This window comes from Trematomus bernacchii, unplaced genomic scaffold, assembly GCF_902827165.1.
Source record: "Trematomus bernacchii unplaced genomic scaffold, fTreBer1.1, whole genome shotgun sequence".
In the NCBI taxonomy this organism is placed as follows: domain Eukaryota; kingdom Metazoa; phylum Chordata; class Actinopteri; order Perciformes; family Nototheniidae; genus Trematomus; species Trematomus bernacchii.
In genome coordinates, this window is record NW_022987564.1 from 6,278,826 (window position 1) to 6,305,992 (window position 27,167).

General features: G+C 39.3%; 1 protein-coding gene and 1 long non-coding RNA gene across 2 annotated transcripts; both read right to left on the reverse strand.

Annotated features, from left to right (window-relative positions):
- Window positions 1-82: 82 nt before the first annotated feature.
- Window positions 83-23,311, reverse strand: LOC117477504. Its single transcript, XR_004555350.1, has 3 exons — window positions 22,910-23,311; window positions 22,096-22,211; window positions 83-982 (listed from the first exon to the last, which is right to left on the reverse strand). It is a non-coding gene; the product is annotated as an uncharacterized LOC117477504 (long non-coding RNA).
- LOC117477503 (4-galactosyl-N-acetylglucosaminide 3-alpha-L-fucosyltransferase 9-like) lies at window positions 1,532-3,165 on the reverse strand. Its single transcript, XM_034124172.1, has one exon. It carries the CDS (start codon window positions 3,082-3,084, stop codon window positions 2,038-2,040), a length of 1,047 nt encoding a protein of 348 aa, XP_033980063.1. The 5' UTR covers window positions 3,085-3,165; the 3' UTR covers window positions 1,532-2,037.
- Window positions 23,312-27,167: the final 3,856 nt, after the last annotated feature.

Sequence of the window (27,167 nt, forward strand, 5' to 3'; positions counted from 1 at the left end):
ACATTTATTTGTATAGAAAAGTTGGTTCAGTATCTTTTCCAAGGACAAGTTGTCTGCAGGTTCAGATCCAAATCAGCTTAAAATCTGCCATACGAAATGTCCCTGCCTAAAACATTTAAAGTGTTTTGTAAATGTACTCAAATGACTTGCTTGTCCCTTGGAGTTGAAGGTGAGTGTGTAGATATTCTGCAGGATCCAGGATAAAGCTGCGCACAAGTCCAACTCGGCTGGAGAGATCTTGCTGTCGTCTCCCTCGTTCTTCGTACAGGTTAAACCCAAAAGGTGTGACATTTCACTGATGCTCCACCTACTCCTATATTAGCTTAACAAAGCAGTTTCAGACAAGCGAGTCAACATTTTAAACTTTAACAAGGTTTATTTGCATACAAGTAGGTGGCAATGACTTTTGAAGGTTAATGTTTAAACATTCAAAGTCCCTCTGGGATTCTGACAAAAAGGTTACCTGTACAAATATTCTGTGATGTCGTTGATTGAAACATTAACAAAATGAGTGGCTAAAATAACTTTTATTATGATTATGTGAAGTGGTTACATCTACAGAGTATAACAAATGTAATATAATCAAAGTAACTTTTCCTCAAGAAAGAAAAATGACATTCTTAGCCAGCATCAAACAAATGTATTGCCTTCTCTTTTGTTTTTCTTTAGAGTTTACATGTGGAACAACACACCACAATCCATCCCTTTGTATTTAACTAGAAAATCATGAGCCTGATTTATTTGCATCTCCATCCATTTTCTTCAGCTCTGCAGCTAACCTGCTAACCCACACTGAGGATGAGAAACATAAAGAGAGCACGAATGAACAGACACATGACATGACAAACTAACTTTAGCAAATAATAGACACACAGCATCTTTGTCTCTTCTCGACAATCCTATGCACAAACACACGCAGAGTGACAGGAAGACGGATTAACCCGTGGGCTGGATGGACATTTGCTTCCTACGGTTGGGAAACCTTGAAGAGTATAAACAAAAATAAATAATAATAATTTAAAAAAACTATACCTAAAATGGATTAATCATTTCACCACTTATCCACATCCTAAATAAAATATGGATATGATCACACGTAAAAAATACATTTTAGATAATATGGCTAATTCAAAGAAAAATGATGGTGACACCTTGTTCTGTTTTGTTGTTTGTTAGCAATATACAACTTAAAGGTGGGGTAGGTAAGTTTGAGAAACCGGCTCGAGATACACTTTTTGTTATATTCCATGGAATGCTCTTAACATCCCAATAGCAATGAATATCTTAAGTGCTTTGACAAAAAATCCATTAAAAAAAATTCATCTGTGGAAGCCGTAATACTGTAAAAAGCACGGCTAAAATGATTGGATGGCCTACCTGCCTGTCAGCCTTCCATCTGTGCACAAACTTATCTCGTGCCCTCATTGGTCATGTGCGCGTTCGTGTGTGTTGGAGGAGGGGCTCTATAAGGAAGTGGCAGATTTTCTCCGGTTGTGTATTTTCAAATTCTAGCGATCTCGAGCCGGTTTCTCAAACTTACCTACCCCACCTTTAACCTGTTCATGAAACTAAACATTATTTGGGATTAAGGAACAGTGTGATGTCATAGGAAATGCACGAATTGGCTCTTTTTTTTACTGTGAATAATATAAGAAGATTTATATTCATCCCTGTTTGAAGCCAGAGCCAGCAGCAGGTTAGCTTAGCTTAGCCTTAACACTAGAAACAGGTGAAGCAGCAAGCCAGGTTCTGTCTAAAAGATCAAAATCAGCATGATAAGCACCTCTACAAGTTACAACTGTACATGTTATATCTTGTTTATTCAGAAAAACAGGAGTGTAAATACAGGATTATGTAGTGTATCAATGTGTCCAGTCTTAATGGTACTGCTGTGTATGACTTCAACCAGTTTTTAACAAATACTTTAAACAAAATACAGTGCCCACAAGTTCTCGACTAAAGGTACAATATTAAAGAATCTAGTAATGAATGTACATGTGTCTGAGCCACTTTCAAATGTTGTTTTTATTGGCATTTTCACGTAAAGTACCACTTATAAAGGTCATGAACTATATGGAAATCCCGGTCTCTTGACATGTGGTCGCAGGCGAGGCAGATGGGCTGAAGGAACTCGTTGTACATGGACAGGAGATGAGGGGCGGCCATGAAGAACTTCCTCCACTCAAAGTAACGCATGTACGCCTCGTCCTTCATGCCCAGCAGAAACTGTGCCAGTGACTTTGCATCAGGGAAATCGTTGATGTGAATGAAGGCGTCGGAGGGAAGGAACTGCTCGTAGTTTTCTCTTGGCGGTCCCAATACTACAGGGACCGCCACGGCCACGAGGGGCCCGTTAACCTTCTCTGTGATGTAGTCTCTGTGGACTGAGTTCTCAAACGACAGGTAAAACGTACAGCTGGCTATGGTGGAGTAGTAGTCCTCGTAGCTCAAACGCTTCCCTCCAAAGGCTGCACCGAAGACGTGGATTTCAATGTGTTTGGACAGTTCATGATAATATTTCTCTCTCACAGCTGTTCCAGTGCCATGGTTGGTGTTACTGACTATCCAGCACACCAGTTTGTCTTTTTTTGGCAAAACAAAGTCCTCTGTCATTTCTGTCTTCCTGATAGTGAGCTCGTTCCTCACCGTGATGTCAGCGTCTCTCCTGTAGCTCAGTGTTAAGTTGAAAAGGTTGTCCAGACCAGGGAGCTTTGCTGTGTTTGCCGGGGATTCTACGTGGTACCAAATCCACTTCTGAAAAGCCGGACGTGGACCCTTCGGCATGTTTTGTAACCCCCAGGATATATCTTTATGGTAGAAAATGACCCCCTTGGCCTTGCTGTAGAGGGATCTGTTATCTGTCAGAACACAGCTATCAATGTTGAAGTGGGTCAAGCAACCTTTGAGGTCAAACTTGACACCGAGGGGCCAGAACCACAGCAGGACTATGGGCTTTGTCGGAGTAGGTGGGCTCACAGGAGATCGAGCGTTGTAATACTGAGTGATTGTAAGAGCAGAGCAGATAAGGCAGAGAGCTGCTTTATTTGCTAACCACAATTTCTTCTTATAGTCTGGTCTCAACATCTGTGGAAGCAGAAGAGAAACGGATGTGATGATTACAAAAAAAGTAAGTTAAAGGTGGGGTAGGTAAGTTTGAGAAACCGGCTTGAGATCGCTAGAATTTGAAAATACACAACCGGAGAAAATCTGCCACTTCCTTATAGAGCCCCTCCTCCAACACACACGAACGCGCACATGACCAATGAGGGCACGAGATAAGTTTGTGCACAGATGGAAGGCTGACAGGCAGGTAGGCCATCCAGTCATTTTAGCCGGGCCGGCTAAAATGATTGGTCGTACTTTTACAGTACTACGGCTTCCACAGATGACATTTTTTTATGGATTTGTTGTCAAAGCACTTAAGATATTCATTGATATCGGGATGTTAAGAGCATTCCATGGAATATAACAAAAAGTGTATCTCGAGCCGGTTTCTCAAACTTACCTACCCCACCCTTAAATGTATAAATCTCAAAATATTAACAACTGAGATTAGGGAATATATGTGTCTTGATTAAAAGTTGAAGAAGGTACAAGCTTCTGTACATAACAACGTCTGGGGAAGAGTTCATTACAGCTCCCAAGGTGCATTTCTACTGCGTAAATCACTTAATATTGCAGGTATTATAGGAACTATAACAATGCGTTTGCTTACAAATTCAACATCAAAGAGTGAAATCGCTACCACTCTGTTTCACGCCTTTCAATGTCATCTTCAACATTGTAACAGTGGTCAAGCCTTATTGGTATTGTAGGTTTTTAGACCTGTCATCCTAGACAAAATGATGGATTTAAGATGATAACATAAGTACTGTTGTCCATAACATAGTGCTACAGGGCTGTTACATTACCAGTGCAAGTCAAATGTGTTCTACCTGAAGTAATATCAAGGATATCATTTGACAACACATTTGAAATGTGAATAAAGAATGGGGGAACCGGCAGCCCCTCCCACACATGTGCTTTACCAGCCACCTTCATCTATATTAAAATCTGTTTGGGACAATTGTCAATTCAATAAGAACAATGAAGGGTTGTTAGTTGTGTCCCTATCAGTAATAAGGGAAACAACTCCATTGTATAAAACACATACAAGACTAGTAACTCTAAATCCAGTTTTAACTGAGTGGGGCGGGGCTTTTCAAAACAATCAATTATGACAGTTTGTTGTCTAAATAAATGTGACTAAAATAATCTATATACAGAACACCATCTATTTAAATGCAATTCAACACAGATTTACAAGACAAATAAGTGCTTTGTAATGCTTAAATTCAACCTAAAATTGACATTTTAATTCAATTAAGATCATAGCTGCTGAATAAAACATTATCTTCTCACCTTTCCACAGCGAGTCGGGGCTGGATGTCTCTTCCTGGATGTCAGCAGAGCAACTGTGGCTGGCATTTGAGGCTACAACTCATATTTGAATACTGTCACATAGAAAACCCTCCGAGCCAAACAATAGAAACCAGTGTAAGCTCTGAGCTTTCCATCTTTCTGACCACTGCTTTGGCGACCGTCTTACTACTCTTCTAATATTAAGTGTGATAATTATTAAGGCGGTCCTGAAGATAGTGATCATGTTGTACAAACAAAAATAATCCATAAACATGGCACAACATTTTCTAATTGAGAAAACTGACATACAGAGAAGATAGGGAAACAAAGCTGGGATTTGTTTTTTTAGGCAGAGCCACCCAAGCATGTGTTTGCATACTGTATTTACCTACAAGTGCACGAGTTAAATGAAAGATTCAAGTTGGAAGTCAGTTGCACTCCATACTCAGCTATTTTAAGATAAGGTTTTTATGACTTGTAGATAATCCAAGAGCAATGACTAGGGTGTAACACCACACAGAACAAACAAGGGATTTAAGCAGCAAACAAAGCCTGACTTAAAAAAATCACTGTGATGGATCAGCTTGTAAAGCAAGCAGCATGGGTCTGTTTCTGGCTCGCAGCTCTTTGCAGTGTGTAGTTTCACATCCTGTCTATCAATCTGTGCTATCCAAAAAATATAAAATATTGAAAAAAATGTATCAAAAGGAAGACGACACACTGAAAAACTGAAACGGTGTCTTTAATTAAATGTATTATGTCAACAGATTTCACATAACTGTATTGGGTTGGATGAAAGCAATTATGTTAAGTTGAAATAATAAAATATTAGGGTTAACTTAATACTATTGCTTTCAACTAACCTAATACAGTTATGTGTTGCGACTGGAGATATTAAAGGTGGGGTAGGTAAGTTTGAGAAACCGGCTCGAGATCGCTAGAATTTGAAAATACACAACCGGAGAAAATCTGCCACTTCCTTATAGAGCCCCTCCTCCAACACACACAAACGCGCACATGACCAATGAGGGCACGAGATAAGTTTGTGCACCGATGGAAGGCTGACAGGCAGGTAGGCCATCCAATCACAGATGACATTTTTTATGGATTTTTTGTCAAAGCACTTAAGATATTCATTGCTATCGGGATGTTAAGAGCATTCCATGGAATATAACAAAAAGTGTATCTCGAGCCGGTTTCTCAAACTTACCTACCCCACCTTTAAGGATTTCACATAAAAAAAGTTGAGAATTTAAACCTGATATGTTTCTGTAGAACAAAAACTCTGCCAACTCTTTTATCTGGCTATTTAAACTCTGAAAGCATTCGAACTGAGCCTGTAAAGAACACATCCCAATGAACATACATCAGATGATTCAGGGTTCCTAAGTATGTGTATTTGCGTGCATGTAGAGGTTTTTAACTGATCAATGATCAACAATCAATTATCGACAGAGGGTAAAAGCAGCTGGAAGCTGGATCTTCGAGCAGAGCGTTACAATAAGCTTGACTATTTCTGGGATGTGTTTGCATTCAGTGTTCATGTTTTCAGCATCAGTTCCAGGATCCTTAAAGCAGGTGAAACCGTAAAAATAGAATAGGTTTAGAAAGGTCAGAGAAGCTGCCTTTTTAAGTGAACCGTTGCAGTAACTTCAGTATAAACTTCTAAATAAACCGAATGCAGTGGAGTAGTAACATTACAAAATATTGAGAGAGTAAAATTGTACAAATGAATGCTCAAACCAAAGTCATAGGAAAGCAAATTGCTATCCCCAGGTGAGTTACAATCTTGTTTTGCTCATTTTCTGTATGCAGTGAGGCATTAGATATAGATGAATTAGCAACATTTCTGCTGAATAGGTAGCTAGCTTGCTAATTCCATATTGGTTTAAAGACACAATAGTGGTATGGTGCCCCACCGTGCTGGAAAACGGCCTAACCATCTAGCTACATGTAGCATCCATCTCTGGAGCTTCGTCCACTCTCTTAATGGCAAACGTTATGGCCCAACTGAAGCTTGTTTGCAAAAGAGCTAACAACAGTTGCCATTGTCTTTTGTTATATTCAAATGACTATGAAAAACGATTCAATAACTACTCTACTCTCATTGTCTGTATTTGGCTGAAGCCTTTTAGCTTGTGGAGATAAAATAATTGCCGGCATACAAGATTAAAACTGAGAGGTTTATTTGAATACATGTTTTGAGGCATGTTTTTTTACTCTTTCTCAAGTTATGAACAATATTTTCAATGGCTCTCTGTAGGTGAAATGCACTGACTTTGTGTTTTTACATATATATTTTTAAGAGCATGCTATGACACCAGAGGCCTGTACTACGAAGCTGGATTTTCGCTTAGCCGGCTAACTTCAGGGAAATCTCGGGCTTTCCGGTCCTACGACGCTGGTTCTCTTTTTAGCAGGCTAGATTTCCATGGTAACTTATGCTGAGCGGCAAACCTGCTCCGGAGCAGGTTAGGTGGCAGGCTAAGAGATCAACTCAGTGAAAGCACTGCCTGCTGACCAATCAGAGCTCCGTGTGCGGAGTTTAAAGCGATCAATTCATATTACAGGATAGAGGAAATACAGAAAAACTGCTGTTGCAGGAAAGACGGCCGGCCAAAATCAACTGACTGTGTGAACGTGAAAATTAATAGAATATCCCCTCCCATCTTCAGAGCAATCTGACTATTATAATATTAGCGTTAAGAAAGCTTACTTAAATATCTGCCACGACATAAGTAACCGGATCAGAGTAACATTAAGTACAGTCCGCGGCACTGTGAGTGCAGACGTCGATGTGTCCCATTATCATTCATATCATATCACATCATAATGTATCATATATTTCCTTATTTGAGTCAGCTTCTTGAGCCGTATCTGGCCGTGCAACACTCACAGTGTCACATACTGTATGCAGAAGTATTATTTTAAGCAACACATTAAGTTGACGAAACACTCGAGTCAAATGTAATTAAAGTCAGATCCACTCGTGTCTTGGACGGGGCAGTGATATCATAAACCTGTTGATGTACGCATTCAAACGCTTTTTCTTTTACCAGCTGTATTCACCTTGCAGGTGCAACTATGTGGCTTTTATCCTGGATAAAGTGTTTAAGTCATGGATGTTTAAAGTTCAACTTCTTCATATTTGACTAATATTAAAGTTCACTTTTCATTCAGGAAGTATGACGCGCTGCGCTGTCAGTACGCTTGTCCGTGTTTGAGATTGGTCGAATGCTCCAAATACCACCACTTTCATGTGAACGCGCACCTAACTAGATAGGACACGGCTGGCTTGAGCGATCCACTTGATAACCAGCGTCGTCGTACAGTTTAGCCAGAGCGCGTATGTTTTGGATTGGGCCAACCGGCTAACTCAAACATATCCAGGTTAGGTTGAACCAGCTTCGTAGTACAGGCCTCAGGTTTTAGATGGATTAGCATGAGGATTGTGGAAATGTCATCGAGGTACTTTGCTTCTGTTTCTTTCGAGTCTTGTTTCTATCTCACTGTCTCCCATTGACGCCCGCAGAATGATTTTCTATGCTCCATATTTGTCGATGTCAAGCCATCGATCCATCATTTAAATCCTCTGATCTCCTGATGTTGTTCAGCTCATGACACAACAATAATAATAGCTTAATAGCTTGCATTTATATAGCGCCTTTCAAGGGACCCAACTTCGCTTTACAAGTAATAGGGCAAAAACAAACATAACAAAACAAAAGTCAGACAGACAAAACAACAGATCGATTAGGGGCCGAACAACAAGGCTTCTATTATGGGGCAGTAAGACCAGGAGGTGATTGATGAAAGAGGTGTCAGGCTAATAGATACACCACTGGAGGAACAGGGAGAACTGGATGTGGAGGGCTTTAGATCCAGTCATATAGATGCTAAAAAGTTCATTATAAAGGACTGTAACCACATTATATTGTCAACACTTCCAATTTAGGCTAAAACATGTCTGTTAGTCTGTTAGTCTGTCACCCAACCCTGACTGTGGCGTTCCGACCAAAGCCCATTTGTTCCTACTCATAACACATACAAATACATGAAATTCATATATGAATGTATAAAGCTTGAACTTTCTAAACATGTACAGTGTAGTTTTACAAAATAATATAAATAAACCACGCATGTGTTGTGGACACTTGGTTGAAGATTAAATGCAAGCGAGTATTAGTAGCTATTAGTAGGCTTTCAATGTTCCAAGGTCAGTCTTAAATGAATTGTTGATTAATTAATGAGAACTTAAAATGTTATTGAATATAGTTGTACAGTATACTTCTGGATCTAAATGGATTGTAAAACCCAGGAAGATTGTTTCCCTTTGCCAGAAAAAACCTCAATGAGAGATTTCATCAAGTGTCTTTTGGCCGGCCTGGATGTGGCGTTGGGAGATCGGCACTCTGTCATTGTTTCTGGAACGTTTGGTTACATAAGCATGTTTTATAGCAGCAGCCTCAATAGAAAGTTAATGTTCACAGACTTTATTAGTCTGGGATGAGATGCAGAGTTTGGCCCCATGCCTGAAGCGTACAGTATCTTCGAATCAATGGCAGACTTGATGACACTGAATTTCTCTCTCTCTCTCCTTTACTGCCTTTCAAACCAAGACCCATTCATCTCCTCTGTTTCCAGCATTTCAGCCCCCTTTTTATCGTTCTAACGGTCAACAACTGAATTTTATGTTTATCTTCTATCATTACGTTAGGACTGTAGCATTTTGTGTACACTGCAATGAGTTAGTGTAAGTGCTTAGAGTCAGGTCCTCTGGCCCTCATAACTATCTCATTGACAATATGTCAAAGACAGACAGAAATGTCAGACAGAAGTCTCCATATGAAACTATAAATAAAACTGGGTTGGGTTTATGAAGGTTAAAGAAATGGCTACAGGTTTCCATCCACCTGTTTTTAATGCATGTTTTCAGTTTGCTCAGTAAGAAATGGCATTTTTCCATCATGTTTTCCATCATTTAAGGTTCACCTGCTGCTCTTTTAATAATATATTCAGTTTATACTTTCTTCTTTTACAATGGTGTACGGGCATCCGACTGGGGAATAATGCCTCTATCTGTCGATGTTGTCAAACTGACTTAAAAAATGAAAACCATAGGAGTCCTGTGAATTTCTCAACATCGGACATCGACTTCACAACATACTGATTGGATTGCTAGAGACCAGAGGAAACGTTGTGTCTAGTCTACTGCAAGCTCTTTATATTTATGTGACGTAGTTATTAGTAGCGCATTATGTACACAGTGTGAAGTGTATGGAGAGGGAACCCCTATTAACGTTAACACCGCCAAACAGCATGCTGTGAACAGCTTGCGCTCCGTTGCTTGCTACAATTTAACAGTTGCTCTTGAGAGAATAGGCTATGAAATTGTACATGTTGAACAGCCACTGCATCTATCCAAATAATGGCAGTAGCTGGAGACATGCATCATAATATATTTTACAGAAAATATGTGCTACATGTGGATGGTAAAACAGTGAATAAGGATACTTGCAAATATTCCTTTAAAGGACAATTGTTTTGTCCATCCATCTTAAAGGCAATGTGACTAAATAACCACTTAAATCTGTGAATAAGCATGAAGCAGGGCAGTCATTTCCTGTGTGTGTGTGTGTGTGTCTTAGTCTCACTGAATCACATGAGTGGGCATCTTGCTCTTTACCGAGACTCGTGTATTATTTTTAGAGCCGTAATGTTTTCAGTTTGGCTGTTGTCTCCTTCCCGTTGTACTGTGATTCACGAGCGAGGTCAAAATAAATGATTGAAATATGAGATTCATTCGGGCCAATTCAAATGCTGATAATCAGTCCTGCACTTTACAGTATTGTATTATTACAATGAAGAAAGCAGAAACTCTTGGGAGAGAATGGCACATATACCAGTCCTGCTCTCCCACACACGTATCTTGAGTGTTGGCCCAAGGCAGCAGATTGAAGATATATATAAGATATATAAACTTTTATCCAGCTAAGTGGATAAAGAGAAGAGGTGGCAGGGACTACGGTGTCCCCTGAGGCCCATTATATGCTTCTCAGTGGTGCCATCCATTCTTAGCGTGGCTCTGCATCATTAGGATAGATATGGTTGCCGACATAATGAGTGTGGCAACCCGGCAAACGTCAATCTGTCATCGCTCCCGGGAGACGGGAGGACTGAGGGAGATCGAAGGGGCCGCGGGCAGCTTGGAGATTGTCTTTGTATCTCAGATGCTTCAGTGTATCTCAGATGCTTCAGTGTAGGTGTGACAGCATCAGGTTGGACAGGAGACTCTGCTGGTAAATTGTTTCCTCAAGGAATATTCTAAATGCTTTGACGCGATGTTTTCTGACGCTGGATTGTTACATCTTTGTTAGTAAATTGCACCAATTTCACTTGTTGTGCACAAGAGGGACAGGAAGTCAACATCAATGTACTCACAGTGAAGTGTGTTTCTGATGAGAACGTAATGTGCAGGGAGGCTCATGATGACACTCTTCGAGGATACTTTTTTAATTGAAGGAGAGTAATTAAAAGTTATTTGAATTTCTATCTCTATCTAATGTTTTGATCCACCAGCTATTTTTTCATTATTGTCTACATCTTGTTCAAGTCGGCCATCTCTCGCTTTTTTTAAGCTCTTTTACAAAATAAATTATAATCATACTATACAATCTGTTCTTACTCTAGTGTTACTGAAGCTCTACGTTTAACTTCATTTTTCATTTGATATTCTACCTATCAGTCTATTTAGCATTTGCACACACCTGAAGAAGTTTCAGGTGAAACTCACTTTTTAGTTTTCAGTTTTAGCTGCAATTAAATGGTAAATACAAATTGTTTTATTGTAAGTCCTGTGGTGGAAAGCAATGCATGATTCACTGTAATTTAATTTAAGAGACATTTTGAGATTTGACCTTTCCTCAAATTGAGTATTTTAGTTGTATGCTTATTGATACTTCTACTACTTTCAGCTATATGGTTCCATTTGATTCCACTACATTTATAGCAAAGCTATTCATCACTTTACAAAACAATTTCAGAAAGAAAAGTTGTTATAAACTTACATTACATCACATTAAATAATCATAACTAGATACACCTTGAGAAAATAAGTGCTGTCTGCACATAATTGATCAATATTAATGAACAGGAACAGGCCAAAAATGCGCATAATGCATTATGTACATTTTTCACACACAGTTCTGGAATACAAATAGCATATACAGCAGTCTGCTACTGCAGTCAGTCATGTGAGAAGACCCTGTTACACACACATCATTGACTCACAGTATCAAACACACACACACAATCCCACAAACACACATACACACACACACACACTCAATTACACTGAGCAATATTTCAGGCATTATTAAGCGTGTATTTGAGAAGCATTATCAGTGCACCACATGAAACCACACACACACACACACACACACACACACACACACACACACACACACACACACACACACACACACACACACACACACACACACACACACACACACACACACACACACACCTCAGATGGTGTGGCCATGGATCTGTCTACTCTGTTGGAGCAGAGGATATGGAGAGCTGGCAATCCTGAGCTCCAGATGTTTAAATTCTCACACACACACACACACACACACACACACACACACACACACACACACACACACACACACACACACACACACACATACACACACACACACACACACACACACACACACACACGAGCTCAAACTGCTTGGCTGTCAAACAGGAGTTTGGATTATTTATTGCTTGTTTCCTGTTGCATTTGTTCTCTTTCTTGGGTTCAGGATTGCTGTAGTAAGACAGGAGAGGTTGTATTTCAGCTCCTACTGATGACTTAGGGAAAGTGTGCGAACCGGAGAGGATAGTGTGTATCAGTGTGTGTATGTGTGTATGGAACAAGGTTGGCAGGAAAAGGAAGAGAAGGTAAGGAAGCAAAGAAAGGAGTGGAAGGGCGATGGAGGACATGGGTGGAGCAGAGGAATGAAGCGGAGAGGAGCTGAAGGATGAAAGAGAGAGCAGAGGAGGAGGAGATGAAGAGAGATGATGCAATCAATCAATACCATGTGGGCTCTGACAAAGACAACCAATTCTAAAATCAATTCACCCTCTGGAGCTCACAGCAACTAGAGACACTTCTTTGTACAGCCATCTCTCCCTTACTGTCTTTTCTGCTCTTTCTGTGTCTCAATGTCTTCTTCTTTCAACTTTGTAGACTCCACTCCACCCTGCACTGCTCTCCCTCTGTCAGATCTGGACAGGACGCAAAACTTGATAAGCACACGGTGAGACAGTGTTGGTCATGAAAGGTCAAACGTCACATGGGTGGCTGGCTTAATGAGGGCCTTTGCAGTTAAGGTTAACCAAAAGGACCGACTTGCTTGTAAGAAAAGGGGATGTGGTATGACTAATTAGCGTGTGTGTGTGTGTGTGTGTGTGTGTGTGTGTGTGTGTGTGTGTGTGTGTGTGTGTGTGTGTGTGTGTGTGTGTGTGTGTGTGTGTGTGTGTGTGTGTGTGTGTGTGTGTGTCTGCTGGCTCAGGCAGTGAGCAGGCAGTGTGAAAATGGGCATTGCTTCCGACTGCTGGGCATGTTGCTGCAGTCGGTGCCAGGAGGCTGCTGGAAGGATGCCCTTGAACTCTGGGAAAAAACCAGAACACCACAGATGGGCTGGATTCACTCCCAGTCACCCAAGGAAAAACTAGACTCAAAGAAGAAAGTGAGAAAGCCTATAAATGTCCCTCAACATTCACTCCTACGATATGAGTGAACGCGGGGTTTGTTTTTGCATAAACGTAGGAGCTTTCGCTTCTTGTTTCCCTTTTAGCGAACAAAGCACTGGGGAAGTGAAACAGAAAGAAGTAAGGCATAACTGAAACAGAAGTGGAGAGCTTTACTTTAAGAAAGATGAGTAATTTTGGACCTACACCAATTCATTGCCAGGTGTTATGTGGGATATCGGCGGATCTTAGTTGGTGCTTAGTTAAGCATGAAGACTGAAGGGGTAAACATCTGCAACTGTTTCTGAAACTCACTAAAATACTTACAGTTGATGTTTTGCAAAATACATGTTTTCATTTCTTGCAATGATTTAGCTGAGAAGATGTCAAAATGTCCAACGATTCCTTCAATTTGCTCAGACTAAAAACACATTCACACAGCTCTATACAGTCAAGATTAATGTTTTCCATTCTCTGTAAATCATTTGTGCTCAAACAAACTGAGGTGTGCATTGAGTTTCTTTCTCATAGTGTGGGCCAACACAGTACATTTCTCTGAGTAAAATTGCCTCAAATTGAAGAAAATTTTACTCTAAAAATATTACATTTGGTCCCAACCTATATAGAGTAAAATGTACTCTTTGTTCAGAGTTGTATTTTTAGAGTTCATTTTACTCTATTATGTGCTTAGATTTGACTCTGCTTAATGGTTATTTACTCTATGTATGTAGTGTATATTAAAAACAACTCTACTGCCATTTCACTCCAACTAGAAGGTAATTTTACTCAGAATAGAATAAATGAACCATAATGATCTTTACAATAAAAAAGGTCAATAAACCAAAGTGCTTAAGGAACATGAGTGGGCGTGTGTGAAGCTGACCATTGAGCGGCCCAACCAAGCAAGGAGGCAGAGGCAGAGAGTTCAAATACAACCCGGTGTTGGCATTTATTCCTCTTTGTGGTACAGGATACACAGCCTCAATATGACTGTCTCATGTGAACATAGTCACCAGGACCTCACACACACACACTAACAGGAAAACAGAACCTAAATACACACAGGACTAATCAAACCAACAAGACACAGGTGAGGAGGGAGGAGACAACACAGGGCACCTATATGTGGCTGTGTAGTGTGTATTGTCTTTCATACTTTTAATACCTCCCTGCGACACACACAGTCTCAGTCGAGCAGCTAACCATACAAAAAGGTATAGACGCAGTCATTATAGAAAATCAATGCGGGCGCGGTTTTATTTCCTACTTATTAATGTCATTAATCAGAGAGAAAAGCTGCTTGTTAGGAGTCAAATGTGTGTTAAGAAAAATCACAAGTGGCGTCTAGTTGCTGCAGCAGTCTGTAGGCATTCTGCTGATACTCAGTACGCTGCGTGGAGCATGAAGTACAGAAAGATATTAAAGCGGGAGAGAAATTCACATTTGTAAATATATGCCACAGTATTAAGACAACAGTGATTAAACCAATCGGATTTATTCAAGTTGTGCTTTCCTATAATGCATCTATGAAAATGTACACTGTGTGAATCATCCCGTTGAATTCGTAATATAAAATGTAACTTTTATGTCATCAATCTAGATAACTAAAAAAAGGAAAATATAAACAGGAGAGATATTATTTATTATCGATACTGTAGTTCATTGTTTTATTCAAACTGCAAAGAGAAATGGCCGCAGCAGCAACTTATAAGCTGTCAGTAAACTGCAGCTGTGTCAGATATGAAGAGTTCAACAGGGAACTAACACTAAATTGAAGCACAATTCAAAAATATACTTTTAGAACTGTAACATCCCACACTAAAACAGATGTTGTAATAAACCGAGATGACAGTTGGAGGTCACACAGAAATAAAATCGAGGATAATGTTTTTCAAAAGTAAAGCTCTGCACCTGCACGTCTATTAGCAAGTCACGCTGCCTGTCGCCTCTTTGCATGTCGTGCTTTTGTTCCTCACATTTTATTTGTTCATGTGTCTCTCTGTTTCCACCGGCCCACCTGTCAGTAAGAGGTGATTGTTTTGTTGTCACATCATCACCCTTATATTATACAGTAAACACAAATGAATGCAAAATTCCAGCTCAACAGACATGACCCTCAGTGTTTTCATGCTTTTACTGTTAAACTCATCCTTATGTTAGTCTTTAAAGGGGACTTATCATGCAAAATGCACTTTTGTACGTCTTTTATACATGAATATGTGTCCCCGGTGTTCCAGGGAACTCACCAAGTGTCAGAAAACACAACCCTCTCTATTTTCCTCCATACCCAAATCTCTAAAAAAGGGGCTGCAACGGATCTGATAAAAACTGATCCAGATTTGAACACTGTCCTGACGTCAGGACAGTGGCACTACGGCTATTGGGCCAACTCCACCAATCAGGAGGAGACAGCCACGGCCATTGCCGTTCGAAAGCGCTGGAGACGCTGTAGTACATATGCCAGGCCAGTAGATGGTGCTGTTCTCACTGAATCAGCCCTTGCAAAAACGGAGCTAAAAAATGTCAAATTGAGCAAAATGAGGCATGGCTAAAATGCATGATCTGTTTGGTATTTTGAAAAAAAAAAAGTATAAATATGCCTTATATAGGTAATGGTCCTACACTATATTATTCAGATATAGCATGATAGGTCCACTTTAAGTTATTTAAAAAAGAAAAACAGCTACAAAATATAAATGTAGTAGCTTTTTCATTATGCTTTTTTATTTGATTTGTCCTACAGCATGTGTATTTGACTGTACAGTCTGAGTCTTTTTTACATTGGGTGTTGTGGTGTTTTGATCGCATCTGCATGATATGAAAATGAGGTTTACAAATGTCTGTACTAGAAATGTGCTTTTTTTGTGTTGTTTCTCATTTAATGAGTAGTGGAAGTGGATAGCAAGTCAAGCAGACGCAATGTGTTATCTCTGTAGAAGATCTCGTGGGAGACATATTGATTAAGAGGCCATTGATTAGAAGGACTCATTATGTTTTGTGACAACTTTGTGTGTTTAGAAAAAACGATCCTGATAAAAATAATTGCATGTGTTGCTTTCATAGTGGGTTTTACCTAAACGATCATTATGAGCCGGCTGAGAGAAGTGATCTTTTATTCTGTTTACATGTTAACAGTGCTAATTAAAAAACATATTTCTTTCAATCTTTATCACATGCTCTCCCTCCTATTTACAATTGTTTTAAAATATTTTTTAAATCATTCTCAAACAACTGTGGTAGTCTTTCTGTTCAAATATATTCAAATGTATACTACTGTTTTGTATCCATTTCCAGTTATTTCCAAAGTTGTAGCTCTCAGCATTAGAGCAGCATATGCTGTGTGGGCAGCAGCTCTGCCAAGTAAACACAGCTCCTATTAACTATTAAACACTTCACACACACACACGCACACACACACGCAAAGATGCACAAATGCAAGTGCTACGGCAGAGTGAGTCCCAGTGCAGAGTCAGTGGCCTCTTTTTTCTTCCAGTCACAGTGAAATTGGATCTCTGTCTCTCTATCCTACGTGAGGAGGTTGTACACTTAAACAGCAGCCGCTCTGTGTCCCTCTTGGCCTCTAATGGACGGACAGATGAATGACTGAGCAAGCAGAGTGCGAGCCGTCCTGATTCAGCTCAACTACAGACATCTGAGACCTTTAAAACATGCTCATGGATAATGCGTGAGCGGTAAGACACACTTTCTTTGAGCTGAATTAAAAATCAAGTGTTCACTGAATCTTCTCAAAGGACCCTGACCTTTGACCCTGCATCTGTCAAGTCAACATCGATGTTATCAATTGAGCAAAAGCAATAATGCCCCTCTGCCTCTCCCTGCTTTTGACCTGAACCGCTTTGTTAGCATGACAGTTTAGAGAACACAGAAAGGAAGAAGAGGAAATGAGACCCAGGATAGTTTTGTCCCTTTCCCTTTCATCATGTCATGACTCCTGTTTGCAAAGTGGCACCACAAGAGGGCCCTGTCACACAGTCAGAGTCACCAATGTCCACAACAGGAATCTTTATAAACAGCAGCTGCAGAGCAAAGATGAGAAACACTGCAATGTAACATAAGGTTGACTCAGCATTAATCCAGTACTGTGCTTTTAAAATACCTTTAATTTAAAAGCAGTGCATCTATTCTAATACATTCATACAACTTGGAAAGTGTCCAAGCTGAATTAGAGATTGGATTTTTGCTTTAATGGTTGGAACTTAAAAGTATTTTCATTATGTGAGTCCATTATGCAAGTGCATTTCATTTCAATTCTACCCTCCACAGTTAGCTTCTCACTCTCCCCAGCAGAAGTAAGATGGCTGCATGTCACTTTTAATGAGTTACTTATTTTGTGAGAGACTTTGCTTGAGCTCCTTAATCCTTCTGCTGCTTTACATTTCAGAGGGAAATATTGTACATTTATTTGAACGGCTGCTTTCTTTTGCAACATTGACCCATCACATTTTTTGTGACATTTTGGAGAGCTTCCCACCGACAGGTTGGGACTTTACTACACTACCTGTAACGTTATATAAAGTCATATATAATGTATCAGTCACAGGAATACTTTTTCAGTAGAACAAGTCCGTTTACATCTGATACTTATATTACTGATATTCTTCTGTACTTATATTTAAATCAGAGTTTGAATGCTGCACATTTACTTGTTGTCGTATTTGTTCTTCTACCTAAATAAAGGGTCTGAGTTCTTCTTCCACTACAGTTTGTTATTGGTGATGGTTTAAAGGATTATGCCAAGGGACTTTTTTCTTTACTTAAATCCTGGAGAAACAAGGTCAAACCAAACTTAATCTGGTAGTTTTATTCTCACTGTGACTCATAGTCTTGTTGTGCATTGTGCTAACCCATGAAACATTTCGTAGTATGATGCAGGTTTGGCTGAGTGTGTGCTCACTCTCAGGATGAAAAGTTTGCCTCTGTGTTTTCATTCTCCACCTCTCTGCTAACCACAGGAGCAGAGAGGTAATCACTGAATTACCCAGAAAGTATTTCACCCAGGAAGGAAACTCCCTGCTCTCCCGAAGAAAGTCAAAGTCCACTACAGCAGCTGTGTGTTTGTATGTGTTTATAAGACGTACAAAGGAAAGAGGGGGACTGAATCAATACACACACATTAGCCGACTCTCAAGTGGACCGCAGTTTCATAGTGATGGCAGCAGTTTATTTTAATAAAAACAATCCCCCACCTAGTCCTCGCTCACAGAAGATTATTTAATATTTCCTGCCCACATGAAAGAGATCAGAGAACTGCTGAAACGCGAACTATAGAGGAGAAGTAAGGATGACACATCCATGGATGACGCAAAAGGGAGGGGGAGGGACACACACACATACACAACTCACACACCATTAACCTTACTTGGAGAAAGAAGTTAACGGATCGACATACACACCCACTCACAGTTTGAGGTGATGTCATGGCTTCCTGGAGCTGCTGTTTCCCAGAGAGTGTGTAAGATGTAGTGTAATTGTTGGCCTGACACATACTCAGTACAGTACAAACGTATGATATCACACAGAGACTCAAAGGAAACACAAATCTACTCACACCACTCCCTTCCAATACACAATACTCTGTCATCCACTTCTCTGACCTGCCAATACTTTTTATGAAACAAATGAACTTCTGTCTTTCATTGTAACCCTGCACACTTAAAAAAGTGTAAAATAAAAACGTTTAATCTCACTTCAATGCTTCGTGCTGTGTGACTCAAAATATATTGCACATTTTCCCATTAATGCCACTACTGAGATCAAACATTTCTTTATCTTTATTCTCCACTGAAGGATGCTTTAGAAAAGTTGTCTTTTGACTTCTTAACTCTTTCCCCCATGATCATGTAAATCATTAATATATTATTATAACTGGATGAAAGACAGATCATGTGCTTCAAGTACAATTGTGTCAAAAACATTTTGTCTTCCTCATATGTTCCTGCATTATTAATGTTAATGTTTATATAAGCTAAATATAAATGTCTTTATGGACATTTTACATTTGGATTATGTGATACAGATAAAAAGAGCTTAATTTTAAATAACTAAACTCATAGGGTTTAACATCCCTAACAATAAGATACTCCATAGAGTGTGCAGGTTTATTTGTAAAGCACATTTGTACATTATTCCTGCATTTTTATTTACTTATTAGTATATTGTATGTTGCACTGCGGGGCCTGTGCCTTTAAGAAATGCATTGCCAACAACTAGCTTTTGTGCACATGACAATAAAACCTTTTAATTTTCAACAAGGGAATAGTAAGTGCTTTACATAAAACATCAAATGAATCCAAAACCAGAGGCAAGTCAATTATGTGATGAAGTGCAAGCCAGTAAAGATCTGAGAACATGAGTGAAGTGATTTTATGCTCTGAGTGAGGACTTAATCAGCGTTTAGTGTTACAGTAAGCCTAGAAAAGACTCATTAATGTTTTTATAATTCCTCACGAGACGTACGTCATGTCATTGTTGATATATCTTAGATCATAGTAGGCTTAATTTAATTGTCTTTGTTCTGGATTACAACATGTGAGTCCATAAATACACCAAGATTCAGGCTTGGTTTTTAGTCTGTAATGTTAGTGGAGGACTTTAGAGTACTTGTAATACTTGTTTAATATGAGTCATCATCATCACTGTCAAAGACCTGATGTTTAATATATAAATACATTTAAAACGTGATCTCATCCATTCTTGTCAAATGTTTCGGGCACTGACATAGATGCTTGGCATGTTGTTAAAAGTTGTTGTTAACTTTGTAAAACTGTCACTGACACTGGTTTGGTAAAGAAAAATACAATGGGACGACATGCACAACATCATGTGACTTGGTTAGGTAGTGTCACGTGACATAACATTGTCAGTGAGTGTGTCGTGGGGAAATCAGAGACACAAAGTAGGGCCAGGGGTCTTTTCTACGCACAGATTTCTGTGAGCCGAGGCTTTGTTCGTGCTGTTTTCAGGCACTCCTTCTGTACAAATATGCAATCTGACCTGACATTTGATAATCAGCCAATAACAAACGCTTTTGATCTGGCTCCCCACATCATTAAAAACAAACTGATGAATGTGAAACTGTATGATATCACTATCTTTCTCGATACTCCGGTTATTGTTCAGAAAGATGAAGGTCTTTGATATCAGCTATGTGAAATAACAGGAATGCTTGCTGAGAAGTAGGAGGAGGGAAGTGGACCAGAAAACTGATACCTGAATCATTTCCCCTGACAATGACAACGCTTTTGCGATGACCTTCAGCAAGGATGAGTTTGTTATATTATACTTGATACACTTTTGGTCCAGTTTTAATAAGGCCACAAACACGTTTATATTCCCATTTGTCTCCAAGTGTTTGTCTTTTGTAACAGGAAATGTCACCTAGTTTTACCCAATGAACTAATGAATAACTTGTTCCTTTTAACATTATCTAAAGAACTAGCTAAATTACCATACTGAAACCAACCATTCCTGCTGGTCTAATTTGGTATTACATTGCCTTCTGGGAATAGGACATAATGAAACTGGTCAAGTTAGTCATCTGCATCAGTGGGTGTATTACCTGGAAATTCGAGCCACTTTCCACACACTTCACGTCAAACACCGCACAGTTGTGCCAGGGAAATATAGTCTAGGTGGAGATTCAGAGGAGTGGTGGGTGTGGTTGTGCATGCACCACAGGACGGTATATCATTGTTACCCTGGCCTGCTGCAGCCCAAAACGTTATTCCCCTGAATTCAGACACTGTGGCTAAAAGTCCTTCAGACAAGTGACCTTTCTCCCTCCCACCCTCTCAGTCTCCACGCTCGATCTCACTTTCTCTCTCGTGGTCAGGCTGGCACTGAGCCGGAGAGCAGCGCTGTTGGCCTTGATAGAATTACATTTGCAAAGTGCACAGCAGCTGGCACCCAGGATGTGGGTGAGAAAATCAGGGACTCTCCAAAGACTCCATGGTGAGCGGGAAAGGCAGTGATGAGGAGAATAGATAACCAGGCTTCACAGGCATTTCACTTTCACATTTCAAGGACAAGTGAGTCAGTGTTTTGGAAATGTGGGTACCGTATCAGCTATACATCCGACATGGTTTCAATGTGAGGAATGCAGTGTTTAAAGAGAGATTTTACAATTTTATTTGACGCTTTATATTCTGTTAGTAAGGATTTATATGAAGTATTAAAGGTGGGGTAGGTAAGTTTGAGAAACCGGCTCGAGATACACTTTTTGTTATATTCCATGGAATGCTCTTAACATCCCGATAGCAATGAATATCTTAAGTGCTTTGACAAAAAATCCATAAAAAAATGTCATCTGTGGAAGCCGTAGTACTGTAAAAAGCACGACCAATCATTTTAGCCGGCCCGGCTAAAATAACTGGATGGCCTACCTGCCTGTCAGCCTTCCATCTGTGCACAAACTTATCTCGTGCCCTCATTGGTCATGTGCGCGTTCGTGTGTGTTGGAGGAGGGGCTCTGTAAGGAAGTGGCAGATTTTTTCCGGCTGTGTATTTTCAAATTCTAGCGCACTCGAGCTGGTTTCTCCAAAATTACCTACCCCACCTTTAAGTAAAGATTTGTATGTATTTATATATCAGATTGATTGATTGATAGCTATCCAGATTGATATTGGAAATCAGCAGCTTTCTCCAGCACATGTAGGAAATGTGTCTGAATTTCACCCAACAGCCCAAGTGACGGAGCCAGTCTCAGTAATTTACAAGCTAAAGACTGAATTAAATCGAGTTTGACGACAGGCGAGTGTTAGGTTTGGTCCCTGCTGCTTTCAAGTAGACACTGACTTGGAAGCAGCAGGGTGATGAAGACTAAATTGTTCCAAGTCAACTTTGTTTGAGTTCAGATCAGAGTCTGATCTGTCAGAGTGTGCATTAAGAGTTATGCGTTCAAGTTGGTACTGAGCAAGATAATGATCCTACCCCAAAAAAGAGAGTTCCTCTGGTCGTTTCAGTGGCAAAGTAGATCCGGGTTACAGGAAATTCTCACCATCTACTGGAACTGCTGGATCTTCTTAACTGGATTTTCTCACTGAGACCTGCATTTAAAAAAAGGCTTATTATCTCTTTCTGCCTTTCCCTACTATATTTCACTTCAAATTCATCATCCAAGTAAGCACTGACCAAATGCAAATACTTAACAAATGTAAAAGTATTTGTTACTCTCTTGTTCAACCAACCTTTAACCTTGACATTCTCAAAGGCTATTAGTATGATTGTGTTCTTACATTATGACATAATACAAATATCAGGCAGGATCATAGTACTTTAGTAGGTTTACTGTTGAAGCTTATCAAATGTTTTAACCATTTTCTGAAAAATCCCAATTCACACAAACTTCAAAAGCTTTCCCCAATATGATATTGTTTCATTTAAACCTTTGTGATTACATTTTACAAGTCACTGTCTTCCTTTTACTTCTCCATTTACCTTAACTAACCCTGTATATTTTAGCAACAGCAATGCAAAATGTCCTGTCAATCCCAGTAAGGGACTCAATTAGTCAACCTGTAGTGGTTAATAGCAAACATGAAAGCATTAACTTCAAAATAAAGTCAATAGTTTAATTGTTTTTAACTTTATTTTCTATGTTTGCCCTATTTCGTTCAGCTACACCGTGCCATGCTGTGTTGTATCAGAAACAAGATTTTATTGAGATTTTAATGTTTACCTAAATGTTTCTCCTAGTAAATTAATCAGATCCTAAAATAATTGAGTCATCTTGGAGATTTCTTACCGAATTTGAATTTCCATTGGTCTACACGGCTGTAAAGAAAAAACAAAAACATGGGTCACTGCGGTCCTGGGGTGATTGTTATGTGCTGACAGTCATGCTGGTGGTTGAATGAAGCGTAGGTTTCTGCAGGAAACTGTACGCGCATGTATGACCACTGGTTGTCATGATAAGAACCACGGGATTTCCATGGTTATGTCCACGACGCAGCAAACGGATGTTTTCTGAAATTCAAGTGAATTCCACTCTTCCATCCATGAAACCACAAAGGAGACATTGGATCCTGTTCGTTCCAACTCTATGATTTACATCTCAATTCAAACATCTAACAAATGAAGAAAAAAAATGGAAAAATGCCTCATAATGGCAGGCAGTGAAACATATGAAATATTTAACCTGGACCTCATCTTCAATAACTCTTCCATAGAGTGAAAGATGAAAGAGGAAGTTTGAAGTTGCATGAGTGTTTTTGCACAGTAGCCACAGGGTTTATGACTACTGCGGTATCACAATGGAAAAACACTTAAAGGGGGGGGGTTCTCTTTCTTGTCAACATCTCTGACGTTTTTATTGATATTTACAGATGATTCTGTAAAAAAACAAGGACAGAGGTCAGTGCCCAGAAGTCTCTCTTTGGCAGTCTCATGTTTAACGATTTACTCAATTACCTCCTATGACTGTGGTTATCCACAATTTAAATCCTTACAAGGATTTGGACTCAATTCGAACCAGAGCATATTTCAGATGAAATTCCAATCCATACAATATGATCCACATGAATTAGACATGATTCAAGATGAATAAATCCCAGACTGTGTTGTATTTACCATAATTTTGACAGTAAAGGAGCCAGGAACTACATCTGAACGAGTTGTTTTTGTTACGAGAAAATACATATTTTTGTTTGCTTTATTTGCTGAAGAAGTACCTACCTTGCAGTATGTAAAACGTTTTCTCTCTACATTTTTTCTCTCTATACTCACCGCTCTGCATTGAAGGTCAACAAATACATTATTCATGAAGAACAGATGCACATTTATTTCCAAAAAGACAAACAGCACAGCTACACGATGTGTATTAAGGAGAACAAATCTCACTTTATGGATCAGAAAACGTCCGCTGTTGTAGAATTCTCCACCTACATAAAAAAAACACCCATATTTTAAACAACGAGTTCAGATATGTTACTGTATTATGTTAAACATGGGAACTATTTCGAGTCGACCTGACTTGCAATATTCTGGTACCATAAATACTAACATGCACACCAAATAGGCAGATTGAAATCCCCAATAAATGTAGTATTTAAATTGAGGGGACATATGACTCAATCAAGGGGGGAAATAACTTTGAAATGATTGTCGGCCTCAGTCATTCATCTGTAATACTTGGAGAATAAGGATCAAAACCATATTTCCATTTACTGTAAATTGGTCATGAAAGGGAAATATAGAAACGGTATTGTTGCCATTGTGACATTTAAATTGTTGAAGTGGTTACAACTGAGACAATAGGACTCAGCATGTGACTGTCTGTACAAACAACTGTGTCGTACTATCACCTCAAAGAATTTCAGTTCTACATTGGGTTTCCATGGAGGACATTCTTTGACATAGCTAATATAAAAACATGAATACAGAAGCAATGAGGAACAGGAACAATGAATAAGAGGAACACAGACTGTTATTTTTGGACTCATAGTGAAATGTGTATTTCTGAGGGTAGAGTCAATTATAGTTGTATAGTCTATTTAAATAGCTTTTAACTTCCTCCAATTTTTGTGCAGTTGTCATTCGAAGCTTTTCTTGAACTGTGCTTGATACAAAAAAACAGAACTGTTCAGTGTGCTTGTGTTTGTAAATGCACTGTACGTGTGGGATGGAAATAATCTAAGGGGAAATGACGTTAAATGCCAGACCATGACATATTAGTATGAGAGGGGAACTTTAATTAACGGGAATTTAACCATGAAATAATGACGAAATGCACTTCTTTAGGAGAGGAAATTCTAAACATCTAAATATAATAATTGTGCGATTGTTAGGCTCCCACATACGGCATCTGACATTGAGTCAGACAAAAGGCAATAGCAATTTTACTTATATGGCATATTTGATCAAATGTAAACTCAATTAGCTTCAGATAACATTAGAATAGATTTCCAGATCATGAAGTATATTGTATCGTATATTGTATCGTATATCGTATATCGTATCGTATATCGTATGTTGTATCGTATAGTGTATATCGTATCGTATATTGTAGGGAAAATCGTACGTAATATCGTACAGAATATCATATAGTATATTGTACAGAATATTGTATGGTATATCCTATCTTATATCGTATCGTATCATAAATCGTATTGTATATCGTACAGAATATCGTATGGTATATCGTACATCGTATCTCATTGTATATCGTGTTGCATATCGTGTTGCATATCGTATTATATATATTATCGTATGGTATATAAAAGTAGGAATAAACGACAAAACCCAGCCAGCATAAAAATAAATAATATAAGAATACATTAGTATACAACCTACCGCACATAAGGAACCCAAAACATCAATATGATTACACACACACACACACACACACACACACACACACACACACACACACACACACACACACACACACACACACACACACACACACACACACACACACACACCACACACACACACACACACACACACACACACACACACACACGTCTGCGACAATAGATTCACACAAAAATAAGGAATAGGAAAAAAAAAGTATTTTCCCAAATTAAATTGTGGTATGGGTTTGGATCTGTGCATTGGGAATCCCCACTTGGCTCCCACATTACCTTTGACCCCTTTCTTGTCATCACATCAACTTAGAGGAAGACTGTGTGGCAGAAAAGAAAGTGGGAGATACGTCAGTGAATGAAATCGTTGAGATGAGTTGACTGTTAAAAGGGAGATTCGGAAAGCAAGTTGGGCAGGTGTTATAGAGGGGGAGTTGTGGTTCGAAAATGGACATGAAGTCAAAATGTGTTTGTGTTGGTGTGTGGTTGGATTGTGATGAGAGCAGACCAGCGTGATGGAAAGCGCAGCCAACTGCTAACACAAACACACCACAGGGAGAGAGAAAAGAGGGGGGAGGGCAGGAGGTTAAAAAAGGTGGGGGAGGAATGATCGAGAAGAAGAGTGTTTTGTGTCAGCTTTACCACGGTGACGGTTGTCATTAAGATGTTGACCAGTATTGACAGGCTCGAGGGAGTGTTTACACTTGAGTCCATTAAAGTTTACTCAGCGGAGAACAGATCCATATTTTGTCCTCTAGACCAGGGGTTCCCAAAGTGGGGGTTGCGACCCGAGACCCCGAGTGGGGGTCGCGAGATGATTACAAAATTAAAATTAAAAATGAAAAAAAATTAAAAAGAATGTTTATCAATTTTTTTTTAAATTATTATTAATAATAACGTGTGCATAGACATTTTTCAGGGGCGGACTGGCCATCTGTAGAATTCCCCGCAGCGAGGCTCCCCCGTTGACAATCCACTAGCGCAGTGTTTCTCAAACTTTTTCATACCAAGTACCACTTAACCAATAAAAAAACACTCACGGACCACCTAACTCCACAAATATCCACAAACAATAGGCCTGCTTACCACTCCAACAGTAGGCCTACATAACAGCCTAATAATGACAGCTTAACCTTCTCTATATCGCCTCGTTCACACATTAAATCAACAATACAAATACAACTACAGATTATGCATTTAGTTCAAATGCGATTTAAAATGCTCACGGGTTTTACACCTCTTATGAAATGTAGACTACATTTATTACGGAGTTTATGTCTAAGCCAACAGACTCACAGATCGTTGGCTACTGAGAGATATGCAAAATACACCGCATGTAGTAGGCTAGGCTACGACACAAACCTCCGCTGTGGATTTTCAAAACAAAATACAGTATAACTATGGTCGCAGGCCCAAGTTTAACTCTCTGAGGTCTAAGCCATTTTTTCACATGTTAGGCTCGCCTGGGCTTTTTTTGTAAAAATGCTATTAAAACATGAACCTTGGTGACCATCGGGCTGGCCTGCATGGTCTAAACAAAACGATTATGCAGCCCCAACAACAGCCTCTGATCATCAACAGACTTCATGCAATGCTTCATTAGATAATAATCTCTATCTCACTCCTAAAACATCTAAACTTCCAGCATGGATAAATGTTCATAAAAGACATCCATTGTTTGTTTTATATGCTTCTTGA

Coding starts and splice junctions, on each gene's coding strand:
- LOC117477503 (XM_034124172.1), bottom strand. CDS start 3,084: ATGTTGAGACCAGACTATAAGAAGAAATTGTGGTTAGCAAATAAAGCA.